The 20,638-nt window shown below is 39.9% G+C and overlaps 1 protein-coding gene across 2 annotated transcripts in view; it reads right to left on the reverse strand.

Annotated features, from left to right (window-relative positions):
* The window catches only part of LOC121319219 (brefeldin A-inhibited guanine nucleotide-exchange protein 2-like), a 41,817-nt gene that overhangs the window by 5,488 nt on the left and 15,691 nt on the right, over positions 1–20,638 (reverse strand). Inside the window, exons 10-37 of one of the 2 annotated variants that reach the window (XM_041256423.1) lie at positions 20,268–20,502; positions 18,477–18,576; positions 17,315–17,454; positions 16,454–16,562; positions 13,727–13,928; positions 13,081–13,192; positions 12,476–12,681; positions 12,118–12,202; positions 11,329–11,500; positions 10,656–10,807; positions 10,076–10,204; positions 9,426–9,584; positions 8,829–8,976; positions 8,447–8,546; positions 8,257–8,297; positions 7,347–7,516; positions 6,911–7,062; positions 6,574–6,746; positions 5,998–6,158; positions 5,532–5,662; positions 5,302–5,431; positions 4,618–4,753; positions 2,623–2,761; positions 2,474–2,528; positions 1,845–1,902; positions 1,177–1,316; positions 532–700; positions 61–199 (exon numbers count right to left, since the gene is read on the reverse strand). In XM_041256423.1, the coding sequence (XP_041112357.1) occupies positions 61–199; positions 532–700; positions 1,177–1,316; positions 1,845–1,902; positions 2,474–2,528; positions 2,623–2,761; positions 4,618–4,753; positions 5,302–5,431; positions 5,532–5,662; positions 5,998–6,158; positions 6,574–6,746; positions 6,911–7,062; positions 7,347–7,516; positions 8,257–8,297; positions 8,447–8,546; positions 8,829–8,976; positions 9,426–9,584; positions 10,076–10,204; positions 10,656–10,807; positions 11,329–11,500; positions 12,118–12,202; positions 12,476–12,681; positions 13,081–13,192; positions 13,727–13,928; positions 16,454–16,562; positions 17,315–17,454; positions 18,477–18,576; positions 20,268–20,502 (3,843 nt within the window). Of the gene's footprint in view, positions 1–60; positions 200–531; positions 701–1,176; positions 1,317–1,787; positions 1,903–2,473; positions 2,529–2,622; positions 2,762–4,617; positions 4,754–5,301; positions 5,432–5,531; positions 5,663–5,997; positions 6,159–6,573; positions 6,747–6,910; positions 7,063–7,346; positions 7,517–8,256; positions 8,298–8,446; positions 8,547–8,828; positions 8,977–9,425; positions 9,585–10,075; positions 10,205–10,655; positions 10,808–11,328; positions 11,501–12,117; positions 12,203–12,475; positions 12,682–13,080; positions 13,193–13,726; positions 13,929–16,453; positions 16,563–17,314; positions 17,455–18,476; positions 18,577–20,267; positions 20,503–20,638 lie in introns of both variants that reach the window. The other variant, XM_041256422.1, reaches the window with a different exon arrangement.

Consider the following 20,638-nt stretch of genomic DNA (forward strand, 5'->3'; position numbering starts at 1 on the left):
CCAATGCACTAAAATCATAGCTTTATAAACAGGTTTCTGGTTAATCAGCGATGAGCTTACCTAAGGAGTCGAGTTTGTATGTCCTTCCAAGAATCCTTGAGATTTTCATCCATGTACATTCGGAACAGAATACGCAAACAGCAAGCCAGGCTAGTAGTCTCCTGTTTCAACAGATTGGGCTTGGATTTCCCCTTGAAACCTGGGGAAAGAGATGAAGGTTTAGAAGCCTGATTCATCAGGGCAGATTCCTAAAAAGGAAGTCATCTTGGACACTTATTAATACATAGGCAGATTTATTTTATTCGTGATGGGGATAAAAAGCAAGGACTTTAAATTTCTTGCATGTAGTGCACAGTTCCCATTATCTCTACGTACACTACAAGTTGCGAGCATTTTAGGGCAGCAGAAAACTTTTGTTTGGAGGAACATCAAGATCCTAAATGTACACAGCAACGTGAAATCAGATTGAACTCTGCAAACTACAATCCCTGTTTTCACCGATAGTTAAGCATTTGAGCGGCGCGGGTCTACCTGCTCGCCAAAGCGCAGTCCTCTGCTCGTTATTGGAGTTGAATGCCTTTGCAAAGGTGTGAGACTCCAAGAGGCAGTCCAGCAGTTTGAAGAGGTGTGGGGAGGACATGTACCTGTACATGCCTTGATCCTGCGAGTCGATGCAAACGTCTGCATCAAGAGCATCCCTCTGAAAACACCAAGAAAGCAAGACTTCAAAGCAAATTGTTAAAAAAAAAAAAAAAAAAAAAAAAAAAAAAACAATCAGCACTATTCTGAATATTATAAAAATAGGACTCTCCAGGTCCAATTCAATTTTAAACAAGTTTTAAATGTACAGACTGCTGTGGTGAAATGAAATCTGGCAGGTCAAGGCATCACATAACGGGGCATAGGGGTATTGCTACTAGGGTTACCTGGTTCAGTACTCTTGCACAGAGTTGCTATCTGCCTTAGGGATGGATCACATCACTTAGAAGAACAATAATGGGTGAAAGCACATAACCCTTTCCAATAACCCTTTCACTTTAAAATGCTGCATTTCCAAAATATCAAACCACAGAGCTTAAAATGGCAGTCTATCAGCAAGGAATAACAAGGGTCAAAGTCTATTAGTACGATCTGTCCCCTGACGCACTTCTCAGTACTACTAAACCCCCTGTTTACCTGAGCAGCTGCCATGTGTTCTGCATCCTCCTTCTTGCTGGTTGCCGGGTAGAAAACAATGTTGTCAATGGTCTGTATCAGCTCCAGCTGCACAACGCATTTGATGAGGAGGCCAGAAAACAGCTTGTTATCTGCGATTTCTAAACACACAAACAAAGCATTTAATACAGCATGCATGTCAGTAACACATATATAGCCTGCCAATAATAGAAATTAGAGCAAGGAAACCTTGTGAACAAGAAACAACCAGCAAGAGAACAGAAATTCTGCAGATCACTGTACCCTCCGATTCCACCCTCAAGAACTCCTGCAGATCACTGTATCCTGTAGATCACTGTACCCTCCAATTCCACCCTCAAGCACTCCTGCAGATCACTGTACCCTCCGATTCCACCCTCAAAAACATATATGTTTTAAGCAATGTAGGTGCCAGTATCCATTTTCCAGTAGAAAAATTATACACAATATACAGTATACACATCAGTACTATTAAATGAATAGACAAAATACACACAAAAAATTATTGTTGGACTAGTACTTAAAAACAACAAAGCACAATATACACGTGGCATAGGATTGGTTCAATAGTCCAGATTGTAACAGTAGCTTACTTGCATATGATTTTCCTTTCCAGGTTTCATCACTGGCATTCGAGACCTGACTCTGACCTCTTTCTGAAGGATTTCTGTCGAGACTGCACAGAGACTGACGGTCCATTTCCACGTCCTACGAATTCAAACAGAAGGTAAGCGAAACAGGAGGTCTTTATACTCCATCTGAATGGTGTGTAATTATGGAAAAGGAATATCAACTTGTATAAAAATCATACACTGGGAACTTTGTACATGCTTCATTTTTTTTGCAAATTTAAACTCCCAGAATGCAAAGCGCAATTAAACTAAATTCAACCCAATCGTTTAACCAAAAAAAGTACATTTTGTACAGCTCTGGCCAAAAGTTTAGCATCCCCTAGAATTTTAGGATTGAGACAATTAAATATACATTAACATAATTTAGTTATTTTATTAAACATCTTCTAATCAAATAAATGACATCACATAAATCTACCGGAAACCATAATAGTAGTATAGTATTTCATGTTAGATTTCAAAATGCCACTTTTTTCCATTTTTGGCAGTTTCATTCGACTATGAAGCAAAATTTGTTAATTCTATAGGGAGATGCAAAACCTTTGGCTATAGCTGTACAAAATAAAACCAGAAATCAAAACCCCTCCTAATATACCACACAGTTAATATAAGATTCAAAAGGGTGTATTATTGGGATGAATACTCACAGTGTGTCTATCCACTGGCTCCTCCTCTTGTCCTGCAGGTCTCCAGGTTAACAGGCTGGGTAAGGAAAGACAAACTGCAAACGTTAGGAAGCTGTACGCTGCCATTCCGCCCTGTAACATGAAGCACAAGTATTTAACTGTGGGCTTACGTATGCGGGATGGTGGTCTTGAAGATTTCAAGCATGCAAGTGCAGGTCTGACCCCACACCATTGGGCTGAATTTCTCTCCATTTAGAATCACCAGGTTTTCTAAACAATTGGTACCTGATCGGGCAAGCTGTTCATTGTCTGTGAATAAAAGGGGGCGTGTTTATTTATCTGCTTGGATGTTACATGGTGACAGTCCAACACAAGAGGACCGTGCGTGCTGGATGCAATGGTTCAGGAGTTACCTCGAATCAAGCTGGCAGTGCACTTCATGCACACTCTTTGCTGTGTGCGGCCCACGAGCAGAGCAAGAGAGCGGAAGAGATGTGTACTCTCAACCTGATTACAGGTAGCCATCTTACACTTAAACATATTATAATTCATTACATCTAAATAAACAGATGAAAACCTGAAACTAAGCAGTATCTTGAATTGTCACATGCACAAATATTAACATTTTAATGCCATAACTTCCTTTGGCAGTCCAATTTGACTTCTCTCTCTATCTATCTATTTACATACAGACACTGGTAAATGGAAAGCAGATGAAGGCCTTAACAAGTAGACAATCATGTGTACCATTCATGTACAGTGCCATGAAAAAGTATTTGCCCAGTCCGATTTTCTGCATTTTTGCACATTTTTCACATTGAATTTGGTCAGATCTTTTTGTCAGTTGTAGTAGTATATAGAGTGAGTCTGAGAGAAAAAATGACACCAAAGTTTAGTGCTTCTTTCATTTGTTTGGTGTGCAAGGTAATCAAACATGCAATCTTCAGGTGTGAAAATGTTATTGCCCCCCTAGTTAATGCAACCAAATTAAAGGGATAATTAGGGTCAGCTGTTTGAATACTTTGGTTAACAAATCAGGCCTGATTTGGGCCAGCCCTGCCCAATATAAATCTGACTAACTTTGGCCCTTACCATCAGAGTAATGTTCTTAGCCGTAGACCTCACAAAAGCCGTAGACCTCACAAAAAAGTTGTTGATGCCCATCAGTCTAGAATGGGTTACAAAGCCATTTCTAAGGCTCTGGGGCTCCACCAAACCACAGTCAGAGCCATATTGATAAAATGGAGAAAGTTTGGGACAGTAGTGAATCTTCCCAGGAGTTGCCGTCCTGCCAAAATCTCTCCAAGAGCAAGGCGTAAAAAATCGCCCAGGAAGTCACAAAAAACCCTAGAACAACATCCAGGGATCTGCAGGCCTCTACAGACAGATGAGTCAAAAGTGGAACTTTTTGGCCAACATGGGCCCCGTTATGTTTGGCGAAAATCAAACACTGCATTCCACAGAAAGAACCTCATACCAATGGTCAAGCATGGTGGTGGTAGTGTCATGATTTGGGGATGCTTTGCTGCATCAGGACCTGGACGACTTGCCATCATTGAAGGAACCATGAATTTTGCTCTGTATCAGAGAATTCTACAGGAGAATGTCAGGCCATCCGTCCGTGAACTGAAGCTGAAGCGCGTCTGGGTCATGCAGCAAGACAATGATCCAAAACAAACAAGCAAGTCTACATTAGAATGGTTGAAGAACAAGAAATTTAAAGTTTTGGAATGGCCTAGTCAAAGTCCAGACCTAAACCCCATTGAGATGTTGTGGCAGGACCTGAAATGAGCAGTTAATGCTAGAAAACCCACAAATATCACTGAGTTAAAGCAGTTCTGCATGAAGGAGTGGGCCAAAATTCCTCCACGGCGCTGTAAGAGACTGATCCATAACTACAGGAAGCGTCTGGTTGCAGTTGGCGTAATCAGTCATTGAGGGGCGATTACTTTTTCACACAGGGGCATTGGGTGTTGCATAACTTTATTTAATAAATAAATTAAGTATCAAAATGTTGTGTTATTTGTTCACTCAGGGTCCGTTTTATCTAATATTTTATTTTGGTTGAAGATCTGATAAAACTGTGTCAGAAATATGCAAAAATGCAGAAAATCAGACAGGTGGCAATACTTTTTCACGACACTGTAGCTCAGAAGCATACTTGCCTTGTTTTACACACCACTGCAATTGTGCAAATACATCAGCAAGGAGGATATTGCATAACGGCTCATAGAAATGAGTAAAAACATCACAGATAGCATAAAGTGCGTGGTTACAGGTTGTTGTCATCCATTCTGTCTTCTGAAAAGCAGAACACACACACACACAAGTATAGAATATATTAGAGCACTGTCACAACCCCAATCCAAGACAACACATGAAACTAAAACAGATGTCACATCTTCAGATTACCAGTAGCTCACTTTGAGAGTAATGTTAATAAAAGAAAGCCACATGTGCAGCACGGGAGTGTGAGATGATTAATCATTATTTTAGGCAGCATGCTTTGAAATCGGTCACAGTATTTACATGCAACGTATTTTCATTTGTAGTTGCCATTTCATATGGAAAGGAAGTTGCGTGGATTCAGCTGGTCTGTTACAACAAAAGCCAGTAGTGCTGTCTCAAGACACCTGGGCTTGCCCATTAGTGGCGTCAATGGCAATCAAAAACAGTTTCTTAAGTCAAACGACTGGACCCCTCCGAGGAGTCTTTATTTTAGAGTACCTAGTCAGAGGAAGAGCCTGTTAACTCCTCGAACAAACACACAATGATGGGATCTCCAGCCTCCAGGAATCAGAGTTACCCATTACAGCTTGGTATGTTAAAGAGATTATTGTAAACATTACCTCGGTTTGCTGCTCAGGAAGCTTCATATTGTCAAAGATCCTGAACACAATCCGGAAGAGATCTTCCCACCAGTGTTTCTCAAAAGTGTGTCCGTAGCTTTTCATAATCTCAAACATTACAGTAAGGCCCCTATGGACAAAAGGAGGATTCGGATAAAAGTGTGATAAGCAGCGTACAGGTGTTCAGAATCGTTAGGGCTAAAACATTACACAAACAAAAGCATCCTTACCTTGTCCGTATATCCAGCTTGCAGCGGTTTATAATACAGGAGAGTTCAAAGAGGACTGGAAACCATCCTCGCACCCAGACTCGGTCTCCTGGTGCCACATTCATATCATCACTGGTGTATTCTCTCAGTGCCTGTCATGAGAATGTAAAGAAACAGGAAGGCTGTCTAGTGAAAACTGCACTCAAGCACTTGGAATTGAAAAAACTGAAAATCTGTTTTGGGGGTTACTGGCTGGAAAGGGCAGGCGACTGCTATGGTTTTGGACGTGGTATATAAAAAATAAAAACAAATCTCATTTCAGATTAAGGATGCAATTACATTTATCAACATGTTTAAAAAGTAGAAGAAAAAATCGCATCATACAGCCTCAACCCATGTTATTTTTCTTATTGTATGTTAATGTAATGCATTATTCTGAACTCAACATAACACTGGGTCGTGGTTGTAAGCGCTGAATGTTACTGACCTGCGGCCTATCGGACACGTATTTAGCACAGTGTAGGATCAGTCGGATTGCCTCCATGCTGGTGTCAGGGAATGCAGCATTGCAGACAAACTCAGACAGGCATTTCACTGCATCCTGAAACGAATCTATTGCAGCTGCAAAATGATTCTGGAAGGTGCTCACTTGAAGCCAGACAGAATATTAAACACGTTAGAAAGAAAACCACTTGCATGCAAATTGTACAATTTAAAACATTTCTAGAGGATGAGCGAGTACGACTGCTCTCGTATCCTGGACACAAAATTCAATACAACCACACACAGTAAAAACCTATCAAAAGCTCTTTATCAGTCGACCCAAATTCTGTACACACTTTATTTAACTTTAAGGGAATGTTTCAAAGCAAGTGCAAAGGCAAATGGTGAGAGAAAAAATTAACTGTATTAAACCAGCAATAAAATAACTCAACTACTGCATACAAGCTGTTACTTGCTAGTTTGTAATGGTACTGCAGTCCTTGTGCTCCAAGCTGTTACTTGCTAGTTTGCAATAAGTCTGCAGATACCCTCCTAGCCATTCAGTCTGAAGGACAGTTACCGACGATGTGGCCGGTGGTCTGGAACGCCAGTTCCACGATGGTCTCGTCGTGGTCCGATGCTGCCTGGTGAAACACTGAGAAGATATTCTTCCAGCCTGAACGGATGTTCACAGCCTGAGAGTTTACCATTTGAGCAATGCAGCGAATCACCATGTCGCGGATCGTTGGAGATCTACAAGACACAAGACGTTTTTAAACGCACACTATACCTTGATCACCAAAAATTGTATTTCAAATCTTTTCATGTTGCTTTTAACTGAAAATAAACAGGGTTGCTTAAAGACCCCGACAAAACCATGTTTCAGGAGAAGGATTAAAAATAAAAAAGCAACTCACTTATTTTTCTTCATGATGTGTTCAAAGGGCCTCATGAAATCCTTTTGGAACCGAAAGTTTGCCAGCTCTCCTTTTTCCAAGAATTTCATTGACAGCTGCCTCAATGAGTCCACGGCAAAGACTGCAACATCTTCGTTAGGGTTACATCCAACCTTAGGGATTAAAAACAGCAAGATGGTGCAGTAAGGCTCTTTATTTTAACATGGACAAAATACACATCAATTACAGAGGAATTACTCATCAGTATGTTAAATTAGGCTTGGGGCTAGGGTTAAGGTAAATAAATTAAATAACAAAATTGTGTGGGAATATTTGATGAGATTTGTATTTGAGATTACAGCCTGGTTAACAAAGTGTCACCAAATGCTCTGCTGGCTTTGAATCTGAATACTTTTAACAAAGAAGAAGTCATAACAGTCAAAAAAAACAGTCGTACCTTATTGAAATGATCTCCGATCACTTGCCAGATTCTGGACCACTGCAGCCTGATTCTGTTCATGTTGTAATAGGAGATCTCGACAATCTTCTGCAAGCTGAACATGCGAGGATGGTGAGGAGACGCCAACTCATCCATAGAGACAGCACATAGCCAGCGCACAAAATCAACTGGAAACAAGCAAGGGAACGTCAGGAACATCCCCACCAAGCACACAAGCATCACATTACAGCATCTACAGCGCTGGCCAAAGGTTTTGCTTCACCCTATAGAATTAACTAACGTTGCTTCATAAAGTTGAATGAAACCTGCTGAATCATGTTGCGCTAACATATTGAATGACATACCGCTTTGTAGTTTCCATATATTTAAAGAAAAACTGAAAAATTAAAAAAAATGAAAATCTAACATGAAATATAATACTACTATTATGGTTTCCGGTAGACTTTTACGTTATAATTATGCATTTTCTTTGATTACTAATGTTAAATAAAAGATCTAAATTATGTTTGTGTGTATGTGTATGTATATATAATATATATATATATATATATATATATATATATATATATATATATATATATATATAAAAATTGTATGTCTCAGTCCTAAAATTCTAGGTGATGCTAAACTTTTGGCCAGAGCTGTACATACAGATATGCATTATTCCATCTTATTCACTTAGAACAGGTGTGTCATTTATATCCTTTATATACCTACCTGCAGTGTGAGAATTACAATTTCCGCTCAGTAATCAATGATATAGAAACATTAAACATTAGACCACTTTGTACTTTAATTAGGCATCTTAAACAACTTCTACAAGTTGCCTATTTTGACAATTGTCCAAGATTTTCAGTTCCAGTGCACACCACTGTCAGTCTTTATACATTTTGAAATAAATACATACCAATTGCGTTTCCATCAAGTCTTGTTGATCCAGTAAATATCCTGAAGTTAGAAGCACAGATATTACAGTATTGTAAAAAGCTGACTGCTTCATATTCATAATCAACTAGCTGTTACAGTGCTAGAAAATTAAAAAAAAAAAAAAAAAAAAAAAAATCCTTTGTATTGTAATGCTATAAGAAATTCTTTACCTGTCCACTGCAACCACCACACTCTGGGAGCTTGTTTCCCCAACAGATTCCTGGATACTGGCCATCTGCTTTTTGTCAGGTCCACCTCCAACTAAAGTGCCTAAAAAACAAAAGAAAACAACAAGACACCAAGTTGAATATAAACTTTACAGGAAAATAGAAAAGTCTTAGCATGCAAAGTGCTAACACTAATTTATTTTCTAAGTGTTGATAGTTAAGATGGGTGCTTGCTTTCTATTCAGTTTTACATGACATTCAAGTCGATAGATTGCAGACATACCTAATATGTAGTGCTAGAAAGTAGATTTAATAAAACCCCATAACTAAGTCATTCCCAATATCTTCAAATTTGCTTTAGCAATTGTAAAAGTCTGTTCCATACCTAACCCTAGCGGCATGAACTCCTCACTTCCAGAGGGGAAGCCCCTGATGCTGCCCTGTCTTTCCCTCGTGACACCAGAGATATAGCGCGTCTTCACTCCAGTTCCTATTAGCTGAGCCAATTCAAGCTGGCTGATGCACTTGAGAATCTAAAAAAAAACAAAAAGAAAACCCCAAAACAACAATAAGGTCAAACACACACAACCTTCATCGAGCATTAGAATCACACATTATAGGGGTCAGTAGCATGAACAAAAAATACTGTGGGTCACCACCACATACACCCATAGCATGTGGAATAAAACCCATACACTGTTTCCTTGAAATCGGATAAGCGGTTCCCAAAATACAGCCTTCAAATTACTCACTAAGGAATTATGTGAAGTTTAAAATCCAGAGTTTTGAAGATTAGTAGCCCAAGGACCTAAACTCAAACAAACCTAGGTTTTCCTTCATGCATTTCTAGCTGCATGATTACTGCCCACTTTTTCACAAAATTGACTAGTCTTGAGAAAAATCACAACGTGGGAAATGCTGCTGACAATTTTCAAACCAATAAATCCTAACAGATTTCTGCCTCCCTTCCTTCTCTTCTTACCTCATGCCAGGAGTTTCCCAGGTAGTTTCCATCAGTGTGGGCCACAGTGATCAGTGTTTTAATGGTGTCTATGTTCTTCTGCTTCATCTCTGTGATGCTGGAACTGGCTGTGAGCAGCGTGAAGCGAGCCAGAGCCTGTACATAGGCATCTCTCTCAAGCTGAGATTTATGAAATAAAAAACAGCATATTACTTAGGCAGCATGCTTTAGAGGTGCATCCACAGATAGTTTACTGTATATACAGTATTCAAAGCACACATTGAGGCATATCAATGACAGATTCTATGCCTGATTTAGTGTGTTACTCTAGTATATTTAGAACATTGATCAACACAAGATGTCAAAATGCTTTACTAACACAGAGGGAAAACTACAAACCAGTAATGTCTGTCAGCGTTATACTTCATTTAGCGTCTTTTAGTTAAGGGTGCTTAGGAAACAATGTATAGTACAAACGCCAACATACCAGAACATCACTCTTTACAGCCCAATACCGCATACAAAAGCTCTTTCACATGAATTTGAAATGCATAATCTATAATAAAAATACAATATTTACTATTCAAGCATGCTCAATGGCTTTAAAAAGATGCCGATCAATCAACAGAAAACCAACAAGCAAATCCAAAGTGAAAGCTCCGAGTGCTTACCTGCATGCTGAATATACAAGCTATCCGAATAGCGCACCGAATCCCTTCCAGACACAGCGACGCGACCTCCTGATCATCGCAGTCCTGCAGCCCCACGCTGAAGGCAGCCAGCAGTGGGGTCCAGGCCAGCTAGGAGAGAAGCACACACACAATGCACTGCAGCATGGGCAATGCTTTTCTGACACCAACGGTTATATGCACACTACCTAAGGTTTTGAAATCCATTTTGAAATCTGGCACTTTTAGTGTCAGCAGCATTTTGCAGATGCACTTCTGATATACTTCGATTACAGTGTGTTTTCCACTACATATATTCAACCTTATATATGAGAATTAGAAAAATCTCCATGGTGGTCCAGATCTTTTAGAACTCCCCATACTTCTTTGTTGTACAGACTTTCCATTTAAACGTAATTCATGTGCCTACAGCTTGATAATCTGATAAAGGGCTCTGACTCATTTTACAGACAATGAACAGCATACTGTAGCCTAGTTGTCTAGCCAGGCTTTATACGCTGCATAGGTCGACCATGCCCAAGGCCACAGGACTCAGCTGCCTCATCTGTATCCATCCTCTCACCTTAAACATGGGCCGGACGTGCTCCAGGTGAGTAGCGCTGGTGAACGGAGCCTGTGCATGGCTTACTGCTTCCATCAGAGCTTTGGCTGTTTTGGCCATTTGTTCCATCTCCAGGTTGTACAGCAGCCTCCTCTGTTTCTCAGTTGGAACATCTGGGGAACACAGCAAAACTCGGATAAAGAAATAGATGTTCCAATGCAAGTTTAAGCACCACTGCTCAAAACCAAAGTGCAAGTTCAAACCTTTGCAGGTGATTAAAACAGTTTTTAAAAAAAAAAAAAAAAACTTTTAATGACATTAGATTTCGTCTTGTTTTACTACTGTAATTGGGGATACTGGTATGCTGTTTTTAAGTACACTGTACCACTCTATTGATTGACTATAGATGACAGGTCAATTCCTGCTTTGTAGGTCCAACAGCACGGGAAGTGTTACACGAAGGAGTAATCCATCTAGTTAGCAATCTACAGGTTTGTATTAAAATACAAAACCCAATATATTGAGAACATATCTTCTAAACAAGAAAAAGGTCATAATATTGCTCTATCAAATGGCAGGTAGGACAGTTGATTTTAAAGCTGTAGCTCTCACTCCTTCACACTTGATCACTGGTATTCATGGTGTTGCAACCCAGGTTTCCCAGCGCATATGTTTCTGTTGTTTTAATGCTCACTCTGCTTGCTGTTCTTCGGTGTGATGGAATGCTCTTTGGAATCCTTCAGTGCTATTTTCTTGCCCGCTATTTCATCATAGATGGCAGACAGGTTCTCCTCAGGGAGGTCTTTGCTGTCATTAATTCCTCTGTTCATTTTGATGTACTGCTCTTTGGTCATTTTATTTTTCACCTGGGTATTGAAGAGAACTGATAAGTATATCCCTAAAACATGTGTCATGTACTGTAGATCACAACAAAGTGCTTCAATACCGTATGGCTTAGATGTATAGAAAAACAGGTTGTACAAAGCTGTAAATAAAATAAAATAAAAAAAACTACAGCAATCAGTGTCTCCATGGCCTACATCTACGGTATGTACACGTAACATGTCCTTACCAATTTCACAACAATTTAATAAGCAGTTCCACAGATATATGTAAAAATGTAACTGCACCACATATACCAATAAACCCCCTACAACTTAGCAAAGGGATACATTGCAGTGGAATAAAATGAAGAGGTCACGAAGTGGTTTGTTATGTTTTTGTTGCAGACTTGCTTGACCTATAGACAACCTTTGACCTTCCAGTTTTTGTTACAGCCAAGTCCTTATGAGGAATTCCAACCTCTGATCAGGTCTTAAATTACTTCTACTAAACCTGGACTGGATTGGCACTCCAGGAGTAGCCCATCCCTGAACTGGAACCAGTGAAAACCAGTGTGACAGCAGGATAGAGAAACGCACTTTGTTTGAAAGCTGCGCAGCTAGGCAGGAGGAGTGTCTAGTATATTCAGTGCATGTCTCACCTGGGGACTGTGTAGGTCGGTGGTCAGCATGATGATGGAATACGCCAGCACGTAAGCAGTATCTGCACTCGCAAACAGGGTCTGCCTGTTGGGGAGGGGGGAGACAAAAACATTATACTTGGGATCCTAAAACTTATTCAAACGTGAACAATACAGAATTTCAGGGATGACATCTGCATGGCAAATATAAGTGCCTGGTTTCACAAAAGTGCGGGCTGCATGTTGCAGGCGTTTCTGATATTACATTCAACCCCTGGCCACAGCTCAGTGGAGGTACGGGATAGTACTGGTAAACACTTTGCAAAGCACAGAGCCCAGATGCTTTAGAATCTCTATACAGCATCAATAATTGATTTACCCCTGATTGCACTCTAGATATCTCGCAGCAAATTTCTCCATCAGTCTGTCTATTTTCTGAGCTTCTCCTGGGAGACGAAAACCCTCAAGGAACATCCGCAGAGCTGAGACAAAATCCTTGCCACAGAAATCGAGCTGGTCCACATAGGAGTACATGACCTCCTTGTTGAACTTGATATTCTCTCCGAGGAATTCTCCCACCTGGGTCTGAGGGGGGGGGGATCGTTATTAGTGCATTAGACTTGTATGCATATTAACAAAGAACCCTGGAGTGTTAATGCTCCCATAGGGTATTTTCTCAACATGAAAAACACATTAACTTGGTACACCTAAGGGAGGTTTGTGCATCAGTGCAAAATAAAGCAATAAATGCAAAAAAAAATAGGGTCTTTATCAATCTAAACAGTGGCAAACCGAAATACATCTGCGAATCCGAACACTGATCTCTTTCAGGGCTTGTTTACTGTACTGATGATGTTAATAAGGGAAAATACCAGTGGGACTACCGTATAGTTAAAGGGCATCTGTTTAGATTTTTTAGATATCCCACTTTTTAGATCACTCACGTAGACTATAATTTGTAATTCATTTTTTGAAATGACATACTGTGTCTAGTCGTTCTTCCTGGTGAAGGAACTGAGCAATGTCTTCTGGCGTGACTCCCAGCATGCCTTGCTCCTGCAGATACTGTACACCTCTCTTTGGTTTCTTATTAAACCTGTTCAAACAGAGATAGAAGATAGGTTTCAAGAGACAGTCAGTATATATATATATATATATATATATATATATATATATATATATATATATATATATATATAATATATATATATATATATAGGTATGAGCTTGAGCTCACCAGGCAATGAGGAGAAAGAGTGCCTGCTGGTTTTGTTCTAACCCTTTCTGAGTGCTGCACCTTATTCATCAGTCACTAATCAAAAATACTTTTGCAATAAACAAAAAAATATCATTTTTATTGAATTGTATAATTACTTTTTACAGGATTACAAAGCACTGTGGAACTAATGGTAGAAATACGAAATGTAGTCCAACTCTGCAGCTTTTGCAAAAGCACATGGCTATGTTATCCTTAAGCAACATACCCCAAGCAATGCTCCCTGAAATCAATGACACAAACAGCTGTTAAATACAAGGAGGCAAGTGCTGTTTGTCATGCCGATATACAACTGAGCTTGCAGCTTCCCCAGGATAATAAACCCACTCTGACAGTGCAGTAGACAGGACTCACAGTTCAATGCCATGCTCTATGATCTCCTTCTGCTGCTTGATGACCTCGTACTGCTCTGGATCGTCTGCCAGGGAGGCCTGTGTGCTGGTGCTGCCGATGCCTGAGGACACCGTGGAGTCCTGGGAGCTGGCACTGCCCCTCCTGACCAGCACTTCCAGGATTTTAGTCTCTGTGCTCTCCTGCTCGGGGGGCTTCTCCTGGCCTAGGGAAGGGAACGCAGGAGGGGGAGATGTCGTTTCACTACTAAGCCAACCACGTCAGCGCAGACTCCCTTTGCAGAGCAGTTTGAGTAGTACAGTGGCTTGCGAAAGTATTGACCCCCCCCTTGGCATTTTTCCTATTTTGTTGCCTTACAACCTGGAATTAAAATGTATTTTTATTTGGATTTCATGTAATGGACATACACAGAATAGTCCAAATTGGTGAAGTGAAATGAAAAAAATAACTTGTTTCAAAAAATTCTAAAAAATAAATAACGGAAAAGTGGTGCGTGCATATGTATTCACCCCCTTTGCTAGCAAGCCTCTAAATAAGATCTGGTGCAACCAATTACCTTCAGAAGTCAGATGAATAGTTAAATAAAGTCCACCTGTGTGCAATCTAAGTGTCACATGATCTCAGTATATATACACCTGTTCTGAAAGGCCCCAGAGTCTGCAACACCACTAAGCAAGGGGCACCACCAAGCAAGCGGCACAATGAAGACCAAGGAGCTCTCCAAACAGGTCAGGGACAAAGTTGTGGAGGAGTACAGATCAGGGTTGGGTTATAAAAAAATATCCGAAACTTTGAACATCCCACGGAGCACCATTAAAGCCATTATTAAAAAATGGAAAGAATATGGCACCACAACAAACCTGGCAAGAGAGGGCCGCCCACCAAAACTCACGGACCAGGCAAGGAGGGCATTAATCAGAGAGGCAACAAAGAGACCAAAGATAACCCTGAAGGAGCTGCAAAGCTCCACAGCGGAGATTGGAGTATCTGTCCATAGGACCACTTTAAGCCGTACACTCCACAAAGCTGGGCTTTACGGAAGAGTGGCCAGAAAAAAAGCCATTGCTTAAAGAAAAAAATAAGCAAACATGTTTGGTGTTCGCCAAAAGGCATGTGGGAGACTCCCCAAACATATGGAAGAAGGTACTCTGGTCAGATGAGACTAAAATTGAGCTTTTTGGCCATCAAGGAAAATGTTATGTCTGGCACAAACCCAACACCTCTCATCACCCCGAGAACACCATCCCCACAGTGAAGCATGGTGGTGGCAGCATCATGCTGTGGGGATGTTTTTCATTGGCAGGGACTGGGAAACTGGTCAGAATTGAAGGAATGATGGATGGTGCTAAATACAGGGAAATTCTTGAGGGAAACCTGTTTCAGTCTTCCAGAGATTTGAGACTGGGACGGAGGTTCACCTTCCAGCAGGACAATGACCCTAAGCATACTGCTAAAGCAACACTTGAGTGGTTTAAGAGGAAACACTTAAATGTCTTGGAATGGCCTAGTCAAAGCCCAGACCTCAATCCAACTGAGAATCTGTGGTATGACTTAAAGATTGCTGTACAACAGCGGAACCCAGCCAACTTGAAGGAGCTGGAGCAGTTTTGCCTTGAAGAATGGGCAAAAATCCCAGTGGCTAGATGTGCCAAGCTTATAGATACATACCTCAAGAGACTTGCAGCTGTAATTGCTGCAAAAAGTGGCTCTAGAAAGTATTGACTTTGAGGGGGTGAATACGTATGCACGCTCAAGTTTTCTGTTTTTTTGTCTTATTTCTTGTTTGTTTCACAATAAAAAATATTTTGCATCTTCAAAGTGGTAGGCATGTTTTGTAAATCAAATGATACAAACCCCCAGAAAATCAATTTTAATTCCAGGTTGTAAGGCAACAAAATAGGAAAAATGACAAGGGGGGTCAATACTTTTGCAAGCCACTGTAACTTCATGGTTACACTGATGAAAGCACCAGCTGAAATGTAGGTCTTCCTGATTTAGGGATTGGTTTGACTCATGCCTAAGCAAGAGGAGCCATAGCTGGATAGAACATTTTACAGCACTGGGGAATTTGTTATCACTACAAATTAGAAGTTGATGCAATACAAGTGGATTCACGGGTACTGTAAAATACTCTAATAAAATCCAGCCGTGGCTTATCTTGGCAGCATATTCAGTACGTTGAAGAAGTCCCTTAGTATCTGTTAAGTTTGACCTTCTTTTAAGATTTACTTTGATCTTGTCATAAATGGCTTTGGGATATTTCTCTCCCTGCCCCCCCCCCCCAATATTTATTTCTAAAAAAGAATTATTTTTTTATATAGAAAAAAAGGTTTCACCCATTCCATTTTAATGCAAACTGGATTAGCCACAGTGTATAGGTAACACGCTCAGATGTGCCTTATTAAAAACCTTATTAGCAAAACCAGGATTGGATCAAACTGCTACGCAACAGGAGCCTTATTTCCATCCCTGCAACATAACAATCAATAACCAAGCCCTTAAAATGTAATTATACACAAGACTGTAAACCTTAATTAAATGTACCACACACACACACAATTGAACTATTTAAATACATCTGCACAATGGAATGTAAATCCCCAGATCTAATAACTCAACAGGAAATAACAATGAGAGGTATATTTAAAATCCCACCACTTATTGTAAAGTGTCCTGATCGTTAGGTCACATGTTACCTTAGTAAATACAATCACGGCACCGGGTTCTTACCAAGATTGGCCTGAAGATTGGGGTTTACATAGACGTCTTTACTCCACTCCACCATACACTTCAGTATAGAAACTAAGCACTCAAGACCTTTCTTCCGTAAGCTTAATTCCTGCAAAAAATAAATAAAGTAGACTGCTTTTATAAAAGAATACATGCATACACTGCACTTCAATAAACATGATTAACAAGGGATACCCTTCTCTGTTCTTTTCAGTATAAATCACCTTGACTAGCCTGTAATAAATGAGGTAGTGAGCAGCTGACATCGACCTGTTAAAAGGCTGGCCAAAGCCATCTCTCAAAAAACGTGAACAGTACATGCTACAGCAAGTGGTGGAGCAGCGGTGGCAAGTCCAATAGGAGGTCACGTAACATTTTAATAAAGATACACAGTTGTCAGTATTTATGATTGTCATTATTATTTCGGACAAACAGCATTGATTGAAAGGTAATCCAGTACTAGGTTAACTAGCAGCAGTACATTCAAAAACACGTGTATTCACTTTAGATTGCTACCAAGATAAATAAAAGTCAATTAAAAATATTATTTAAATCACATATTAATGGTCTTTACCTTGCCTTTGAGAAATCGGCTTCAACCCATTGTCCTTTTTATTTAACCACAAGTTTAATATTGATCCTGGCTGTCTCAATGCAATGTTTTTTTGTCATATTTTTTACCCCACCCATGTACTTCTATTTCTCTGCAGTAAAGACATTGAGTGCATAGAGATTTATAGCTACAAACCCTGAACTGTTTACACAAACACCAATATAGATAAAGCTCATTGCTTCTCCAACTAACTCACCCTTATATGTTATGGGCTACTGGATGAATTGCATTCTGCTTCCAGTACATACCTGAAGAGGAGTCATTCCAAGCTCATGTCCACTTCTGCCCTGAGCAATTTTTGACAGATCATTCACAAGTCGTTCAAAGATGTTAGCAGCATTTAAATCACAATCATAGTTTACATAAATATCAACAACACACTGGGCATCTGCAATGGGAAATAAAAAGTTACAGATTTAAAATGACATACATGCACTTTCATTACAGTCCCATTCAATTTTATTGAGGGGAAATTTTCAGTCTTTAGAACTCATTTTGGACCCAGTGATTTCTCAGGTACCAGGAGGAGACCCTTCCACAAGGTGAACTTTAGTTGCTGGACAGAGACAACACTAGTGAGGGATCTGAACTGGAACAATCATAGAAAACAACTGTGCGCCGACTGCAAAGACAGCATAACTGTAAAATATATTCTCTCCTTGGTAAATTCTTCTCCGTGCATTCTTTGTAAAGTACCCAGGAGTTGATGTCTGCTAGGTCCAATACATTGTAAATCACCTGAACAGACCACCGTCGAGAGCCAGCTTTCACAGAAAACTTCCGTGCCATCTGATCCAAAACATCAACTCCATATTTTGTTGCGTAGTAAAACTCCACGGTCTCTGGTATTTATTTTCACTAGTCCCGATGCTAATCAACTGACCAAAGCAGCGGAGCTGGCAAGCATGCACCAGCCTTCAAAAGGCTGATTGAAAACAACAGTCAGTCATTCACTTACGCAGAGAGAAGAGACTAATCTGATTACAGCTAAACACACTGCGGACTGGTAAATAAAAGTAATAAAGTAGAATACCGTTCTGTATAATCAAAGTACAATTGTTTTCTGTGTGGCCGTCAATGTGACTGCTCCCGGGGCTTTTAGGTATAATGTAATATATTTCCTTTATTTCTGCACTGCCGTGTTTCATGCTTTGTGAGAATATTTAATACATACGCACAGAAAGGTACATCAATGCTCAGCCCCATATGTGTTACACGACTGGAGAAAATTACATTTTAAAACCAAACACTACCAAAATGACCACAGCAGGGCCTCAAGTGTTAAAGATTAAAGTTAAATTCTCTCATTATGGCAGCCATGTTAAAAAAGAACTGTTGAGCCTGTGTGTTAGTCAGTCAGGTACATTCCTTAAGCATCAAAATGCTGAAGAGGTCTATCACTGTATTTACCTGCACAGATCCTAGTTAGGGTCTGAATTACCATCCACTTGTGTTCAAATGAACTTGAAGTCGTCTCCAGTATGGTTAGGAAGATCTCTCTGAAGAAGACCTATAGATGTGAGGAAGCTCAAGTTATTATCAACTCTTAAATAACGCAAAAGAACACAACAGCATGACACCTTACTCTCTGAAACCAAGGTACTAATATATATATATGACACACACACACACACACACACACACACACACTGCAATGCTCTATAACACGGGTCTTGGGGGACACATAATATCAGCGTTGTAACTGAAGGGCGTTATAAATGGGGGAAGGGTGGGGGGGTGCCACGGGACACAAAAACAACATCTGACCAAAATACAAAATAAAATAACTCCCTCTCTATAATACACATAGTGTGGCAAAAAATGTACTTTCCGTGAATTAACCATGCATAAAGCACCATGTAATCAACGCTATATTTTTTTTTACAAAACAAAACAAAAAAAGGTAACATTCCCACTCATGGATCATTTTAATTAACAGTTTTTAAACTATAAAAGCAACAGTTCAAAGCAACAGACAAGCAAACTGAGTAAGACAAGAAGAGCGGATCGGGAGATGGGAAGAGGGAATGGGCTCGCCCCAGGTTCAGCTGCCGGAGTGGGGCTGAAGCGAATCTGAAGTGCCTCGTCTCTCAGAGAAAGCCGTAGCTCCTCTCACAGTAAAAAAGTAAATACATTAGGAAAGATGACCACGTAACAGGCCTAATATTTATCTAGTTAAAAACGAATGCTGAATAAGAGGTCTGTGTTATAAAGTGCAAGTGCAGCTTTTCTTCAGTTCAGATACTGTATCAAAAGAGAGAGACAGAAACGGAAGTTAGACTGAGAAGTTGTTTATAGTTTGAACACCGGTACTGTATTTACTGTAGAAATATTGTATGAATCACTAGTATAGGGAACTGGGGCACATGCTGTAGGGGCGTATATCCGAGGCGCGTTAAAATCGAAAGCCCTATAGCGAGGGAGCATAGTATGTATACGTATATACAGTGCCAGTCAAAAGTTTGAGTACACTTGCTGGAAACTAGGTTTTTTTCATAATTGACAATGTTTTACGTCATATCTTTCTGTAAATGCTTTAAAATGAAAACAAATGTTACAATATACAAAACAAAACATAACGACTATCAAAGCAGTGTTCAAGAAAATTGAAAAATGTCTCTAAATCTTGGATTCCTCAAAATAGCCACCCTTTGCCTTAATAACAGCCTCACAAACACAAGGTATTCGGTTAACAAGTTTCAGCAGGAAATCACCCGACATGTCTTCCCAGCTCTTCTGCAGCAATTCCAGGAGATGTAGGGCACTTGTGGGTAGCTTTGCTTTGACTCTTCTGTCCAGTTCGTCCCATACAAGTTATATGGGATTGAGGTCTGGAGACTGGGCAGGGCAAGTCATCAGATTGATTAGACAAGTTTATACAGTTAAAAGCATAGATAATCATAAAAAACCTGGTTTCAAGCAGGTGTACTCAAATGTTTGGCTGGGACTGTGTGTGTGTGTGTGTGTGTATGTGTATATATATATATATATATATATATATATATATATATATATATATATATATATATATATATATATCGGAACGCGGAAAGTCAAAATTGCATATATATAAGAAACTATAAAGACAATACACAAATGCCCCCATAGCGAGAATTCATATGTACAGTTGAACCCCAGGACCAGACTTTATTTTTCATGTTATAGTTCCTCATTATATATTAATATATTATAAATACGTACCTCTATTTGCATCTTTAGATGAATCTTGAAGTTTGAAAGGAGAGTTAGGAAAATGGCTAAGGAGAGCTCGAATACATCTGGCACAGAAGAGACCCCATTTTTGGACAGGGCCACGCACAGATACTGCTTGATCGCGTTCACAAACATCTCATGTGTTCTGAAAACCGGCCCGGCGCTCTGCAGCACCGACAGGAGAAGCTGGAGGGACACGACTTTTGAGCGCAGTTCATGGGACCTAAAAAAAAAAAAAAAACCCCAGGAGCAATAGAGATTTAAGCAAGCCTGTGAGCAGACTGTTATTATCAGTTTGGAACACTCCCAGACAGTGTTTAGGGCATCATACAAACAAATGCATTGGGTTCCAATGAACA

This window comes from Polyodon spathula, chromosome 8 (assembly GCF_017654505.1).
Source record: "Polyodon spathula isolate WHYD16114869_AA chromosome 8, ASM1765450v1, whole genome shotgun sequence".
Taxonomy (NCBI): domain Eukaryota; kingdom Metazoa; phylum Chordata; class Actinopteri; order Acipenseriformes; family Polyodontidae; genus Polyodon; species Polyodon spathula.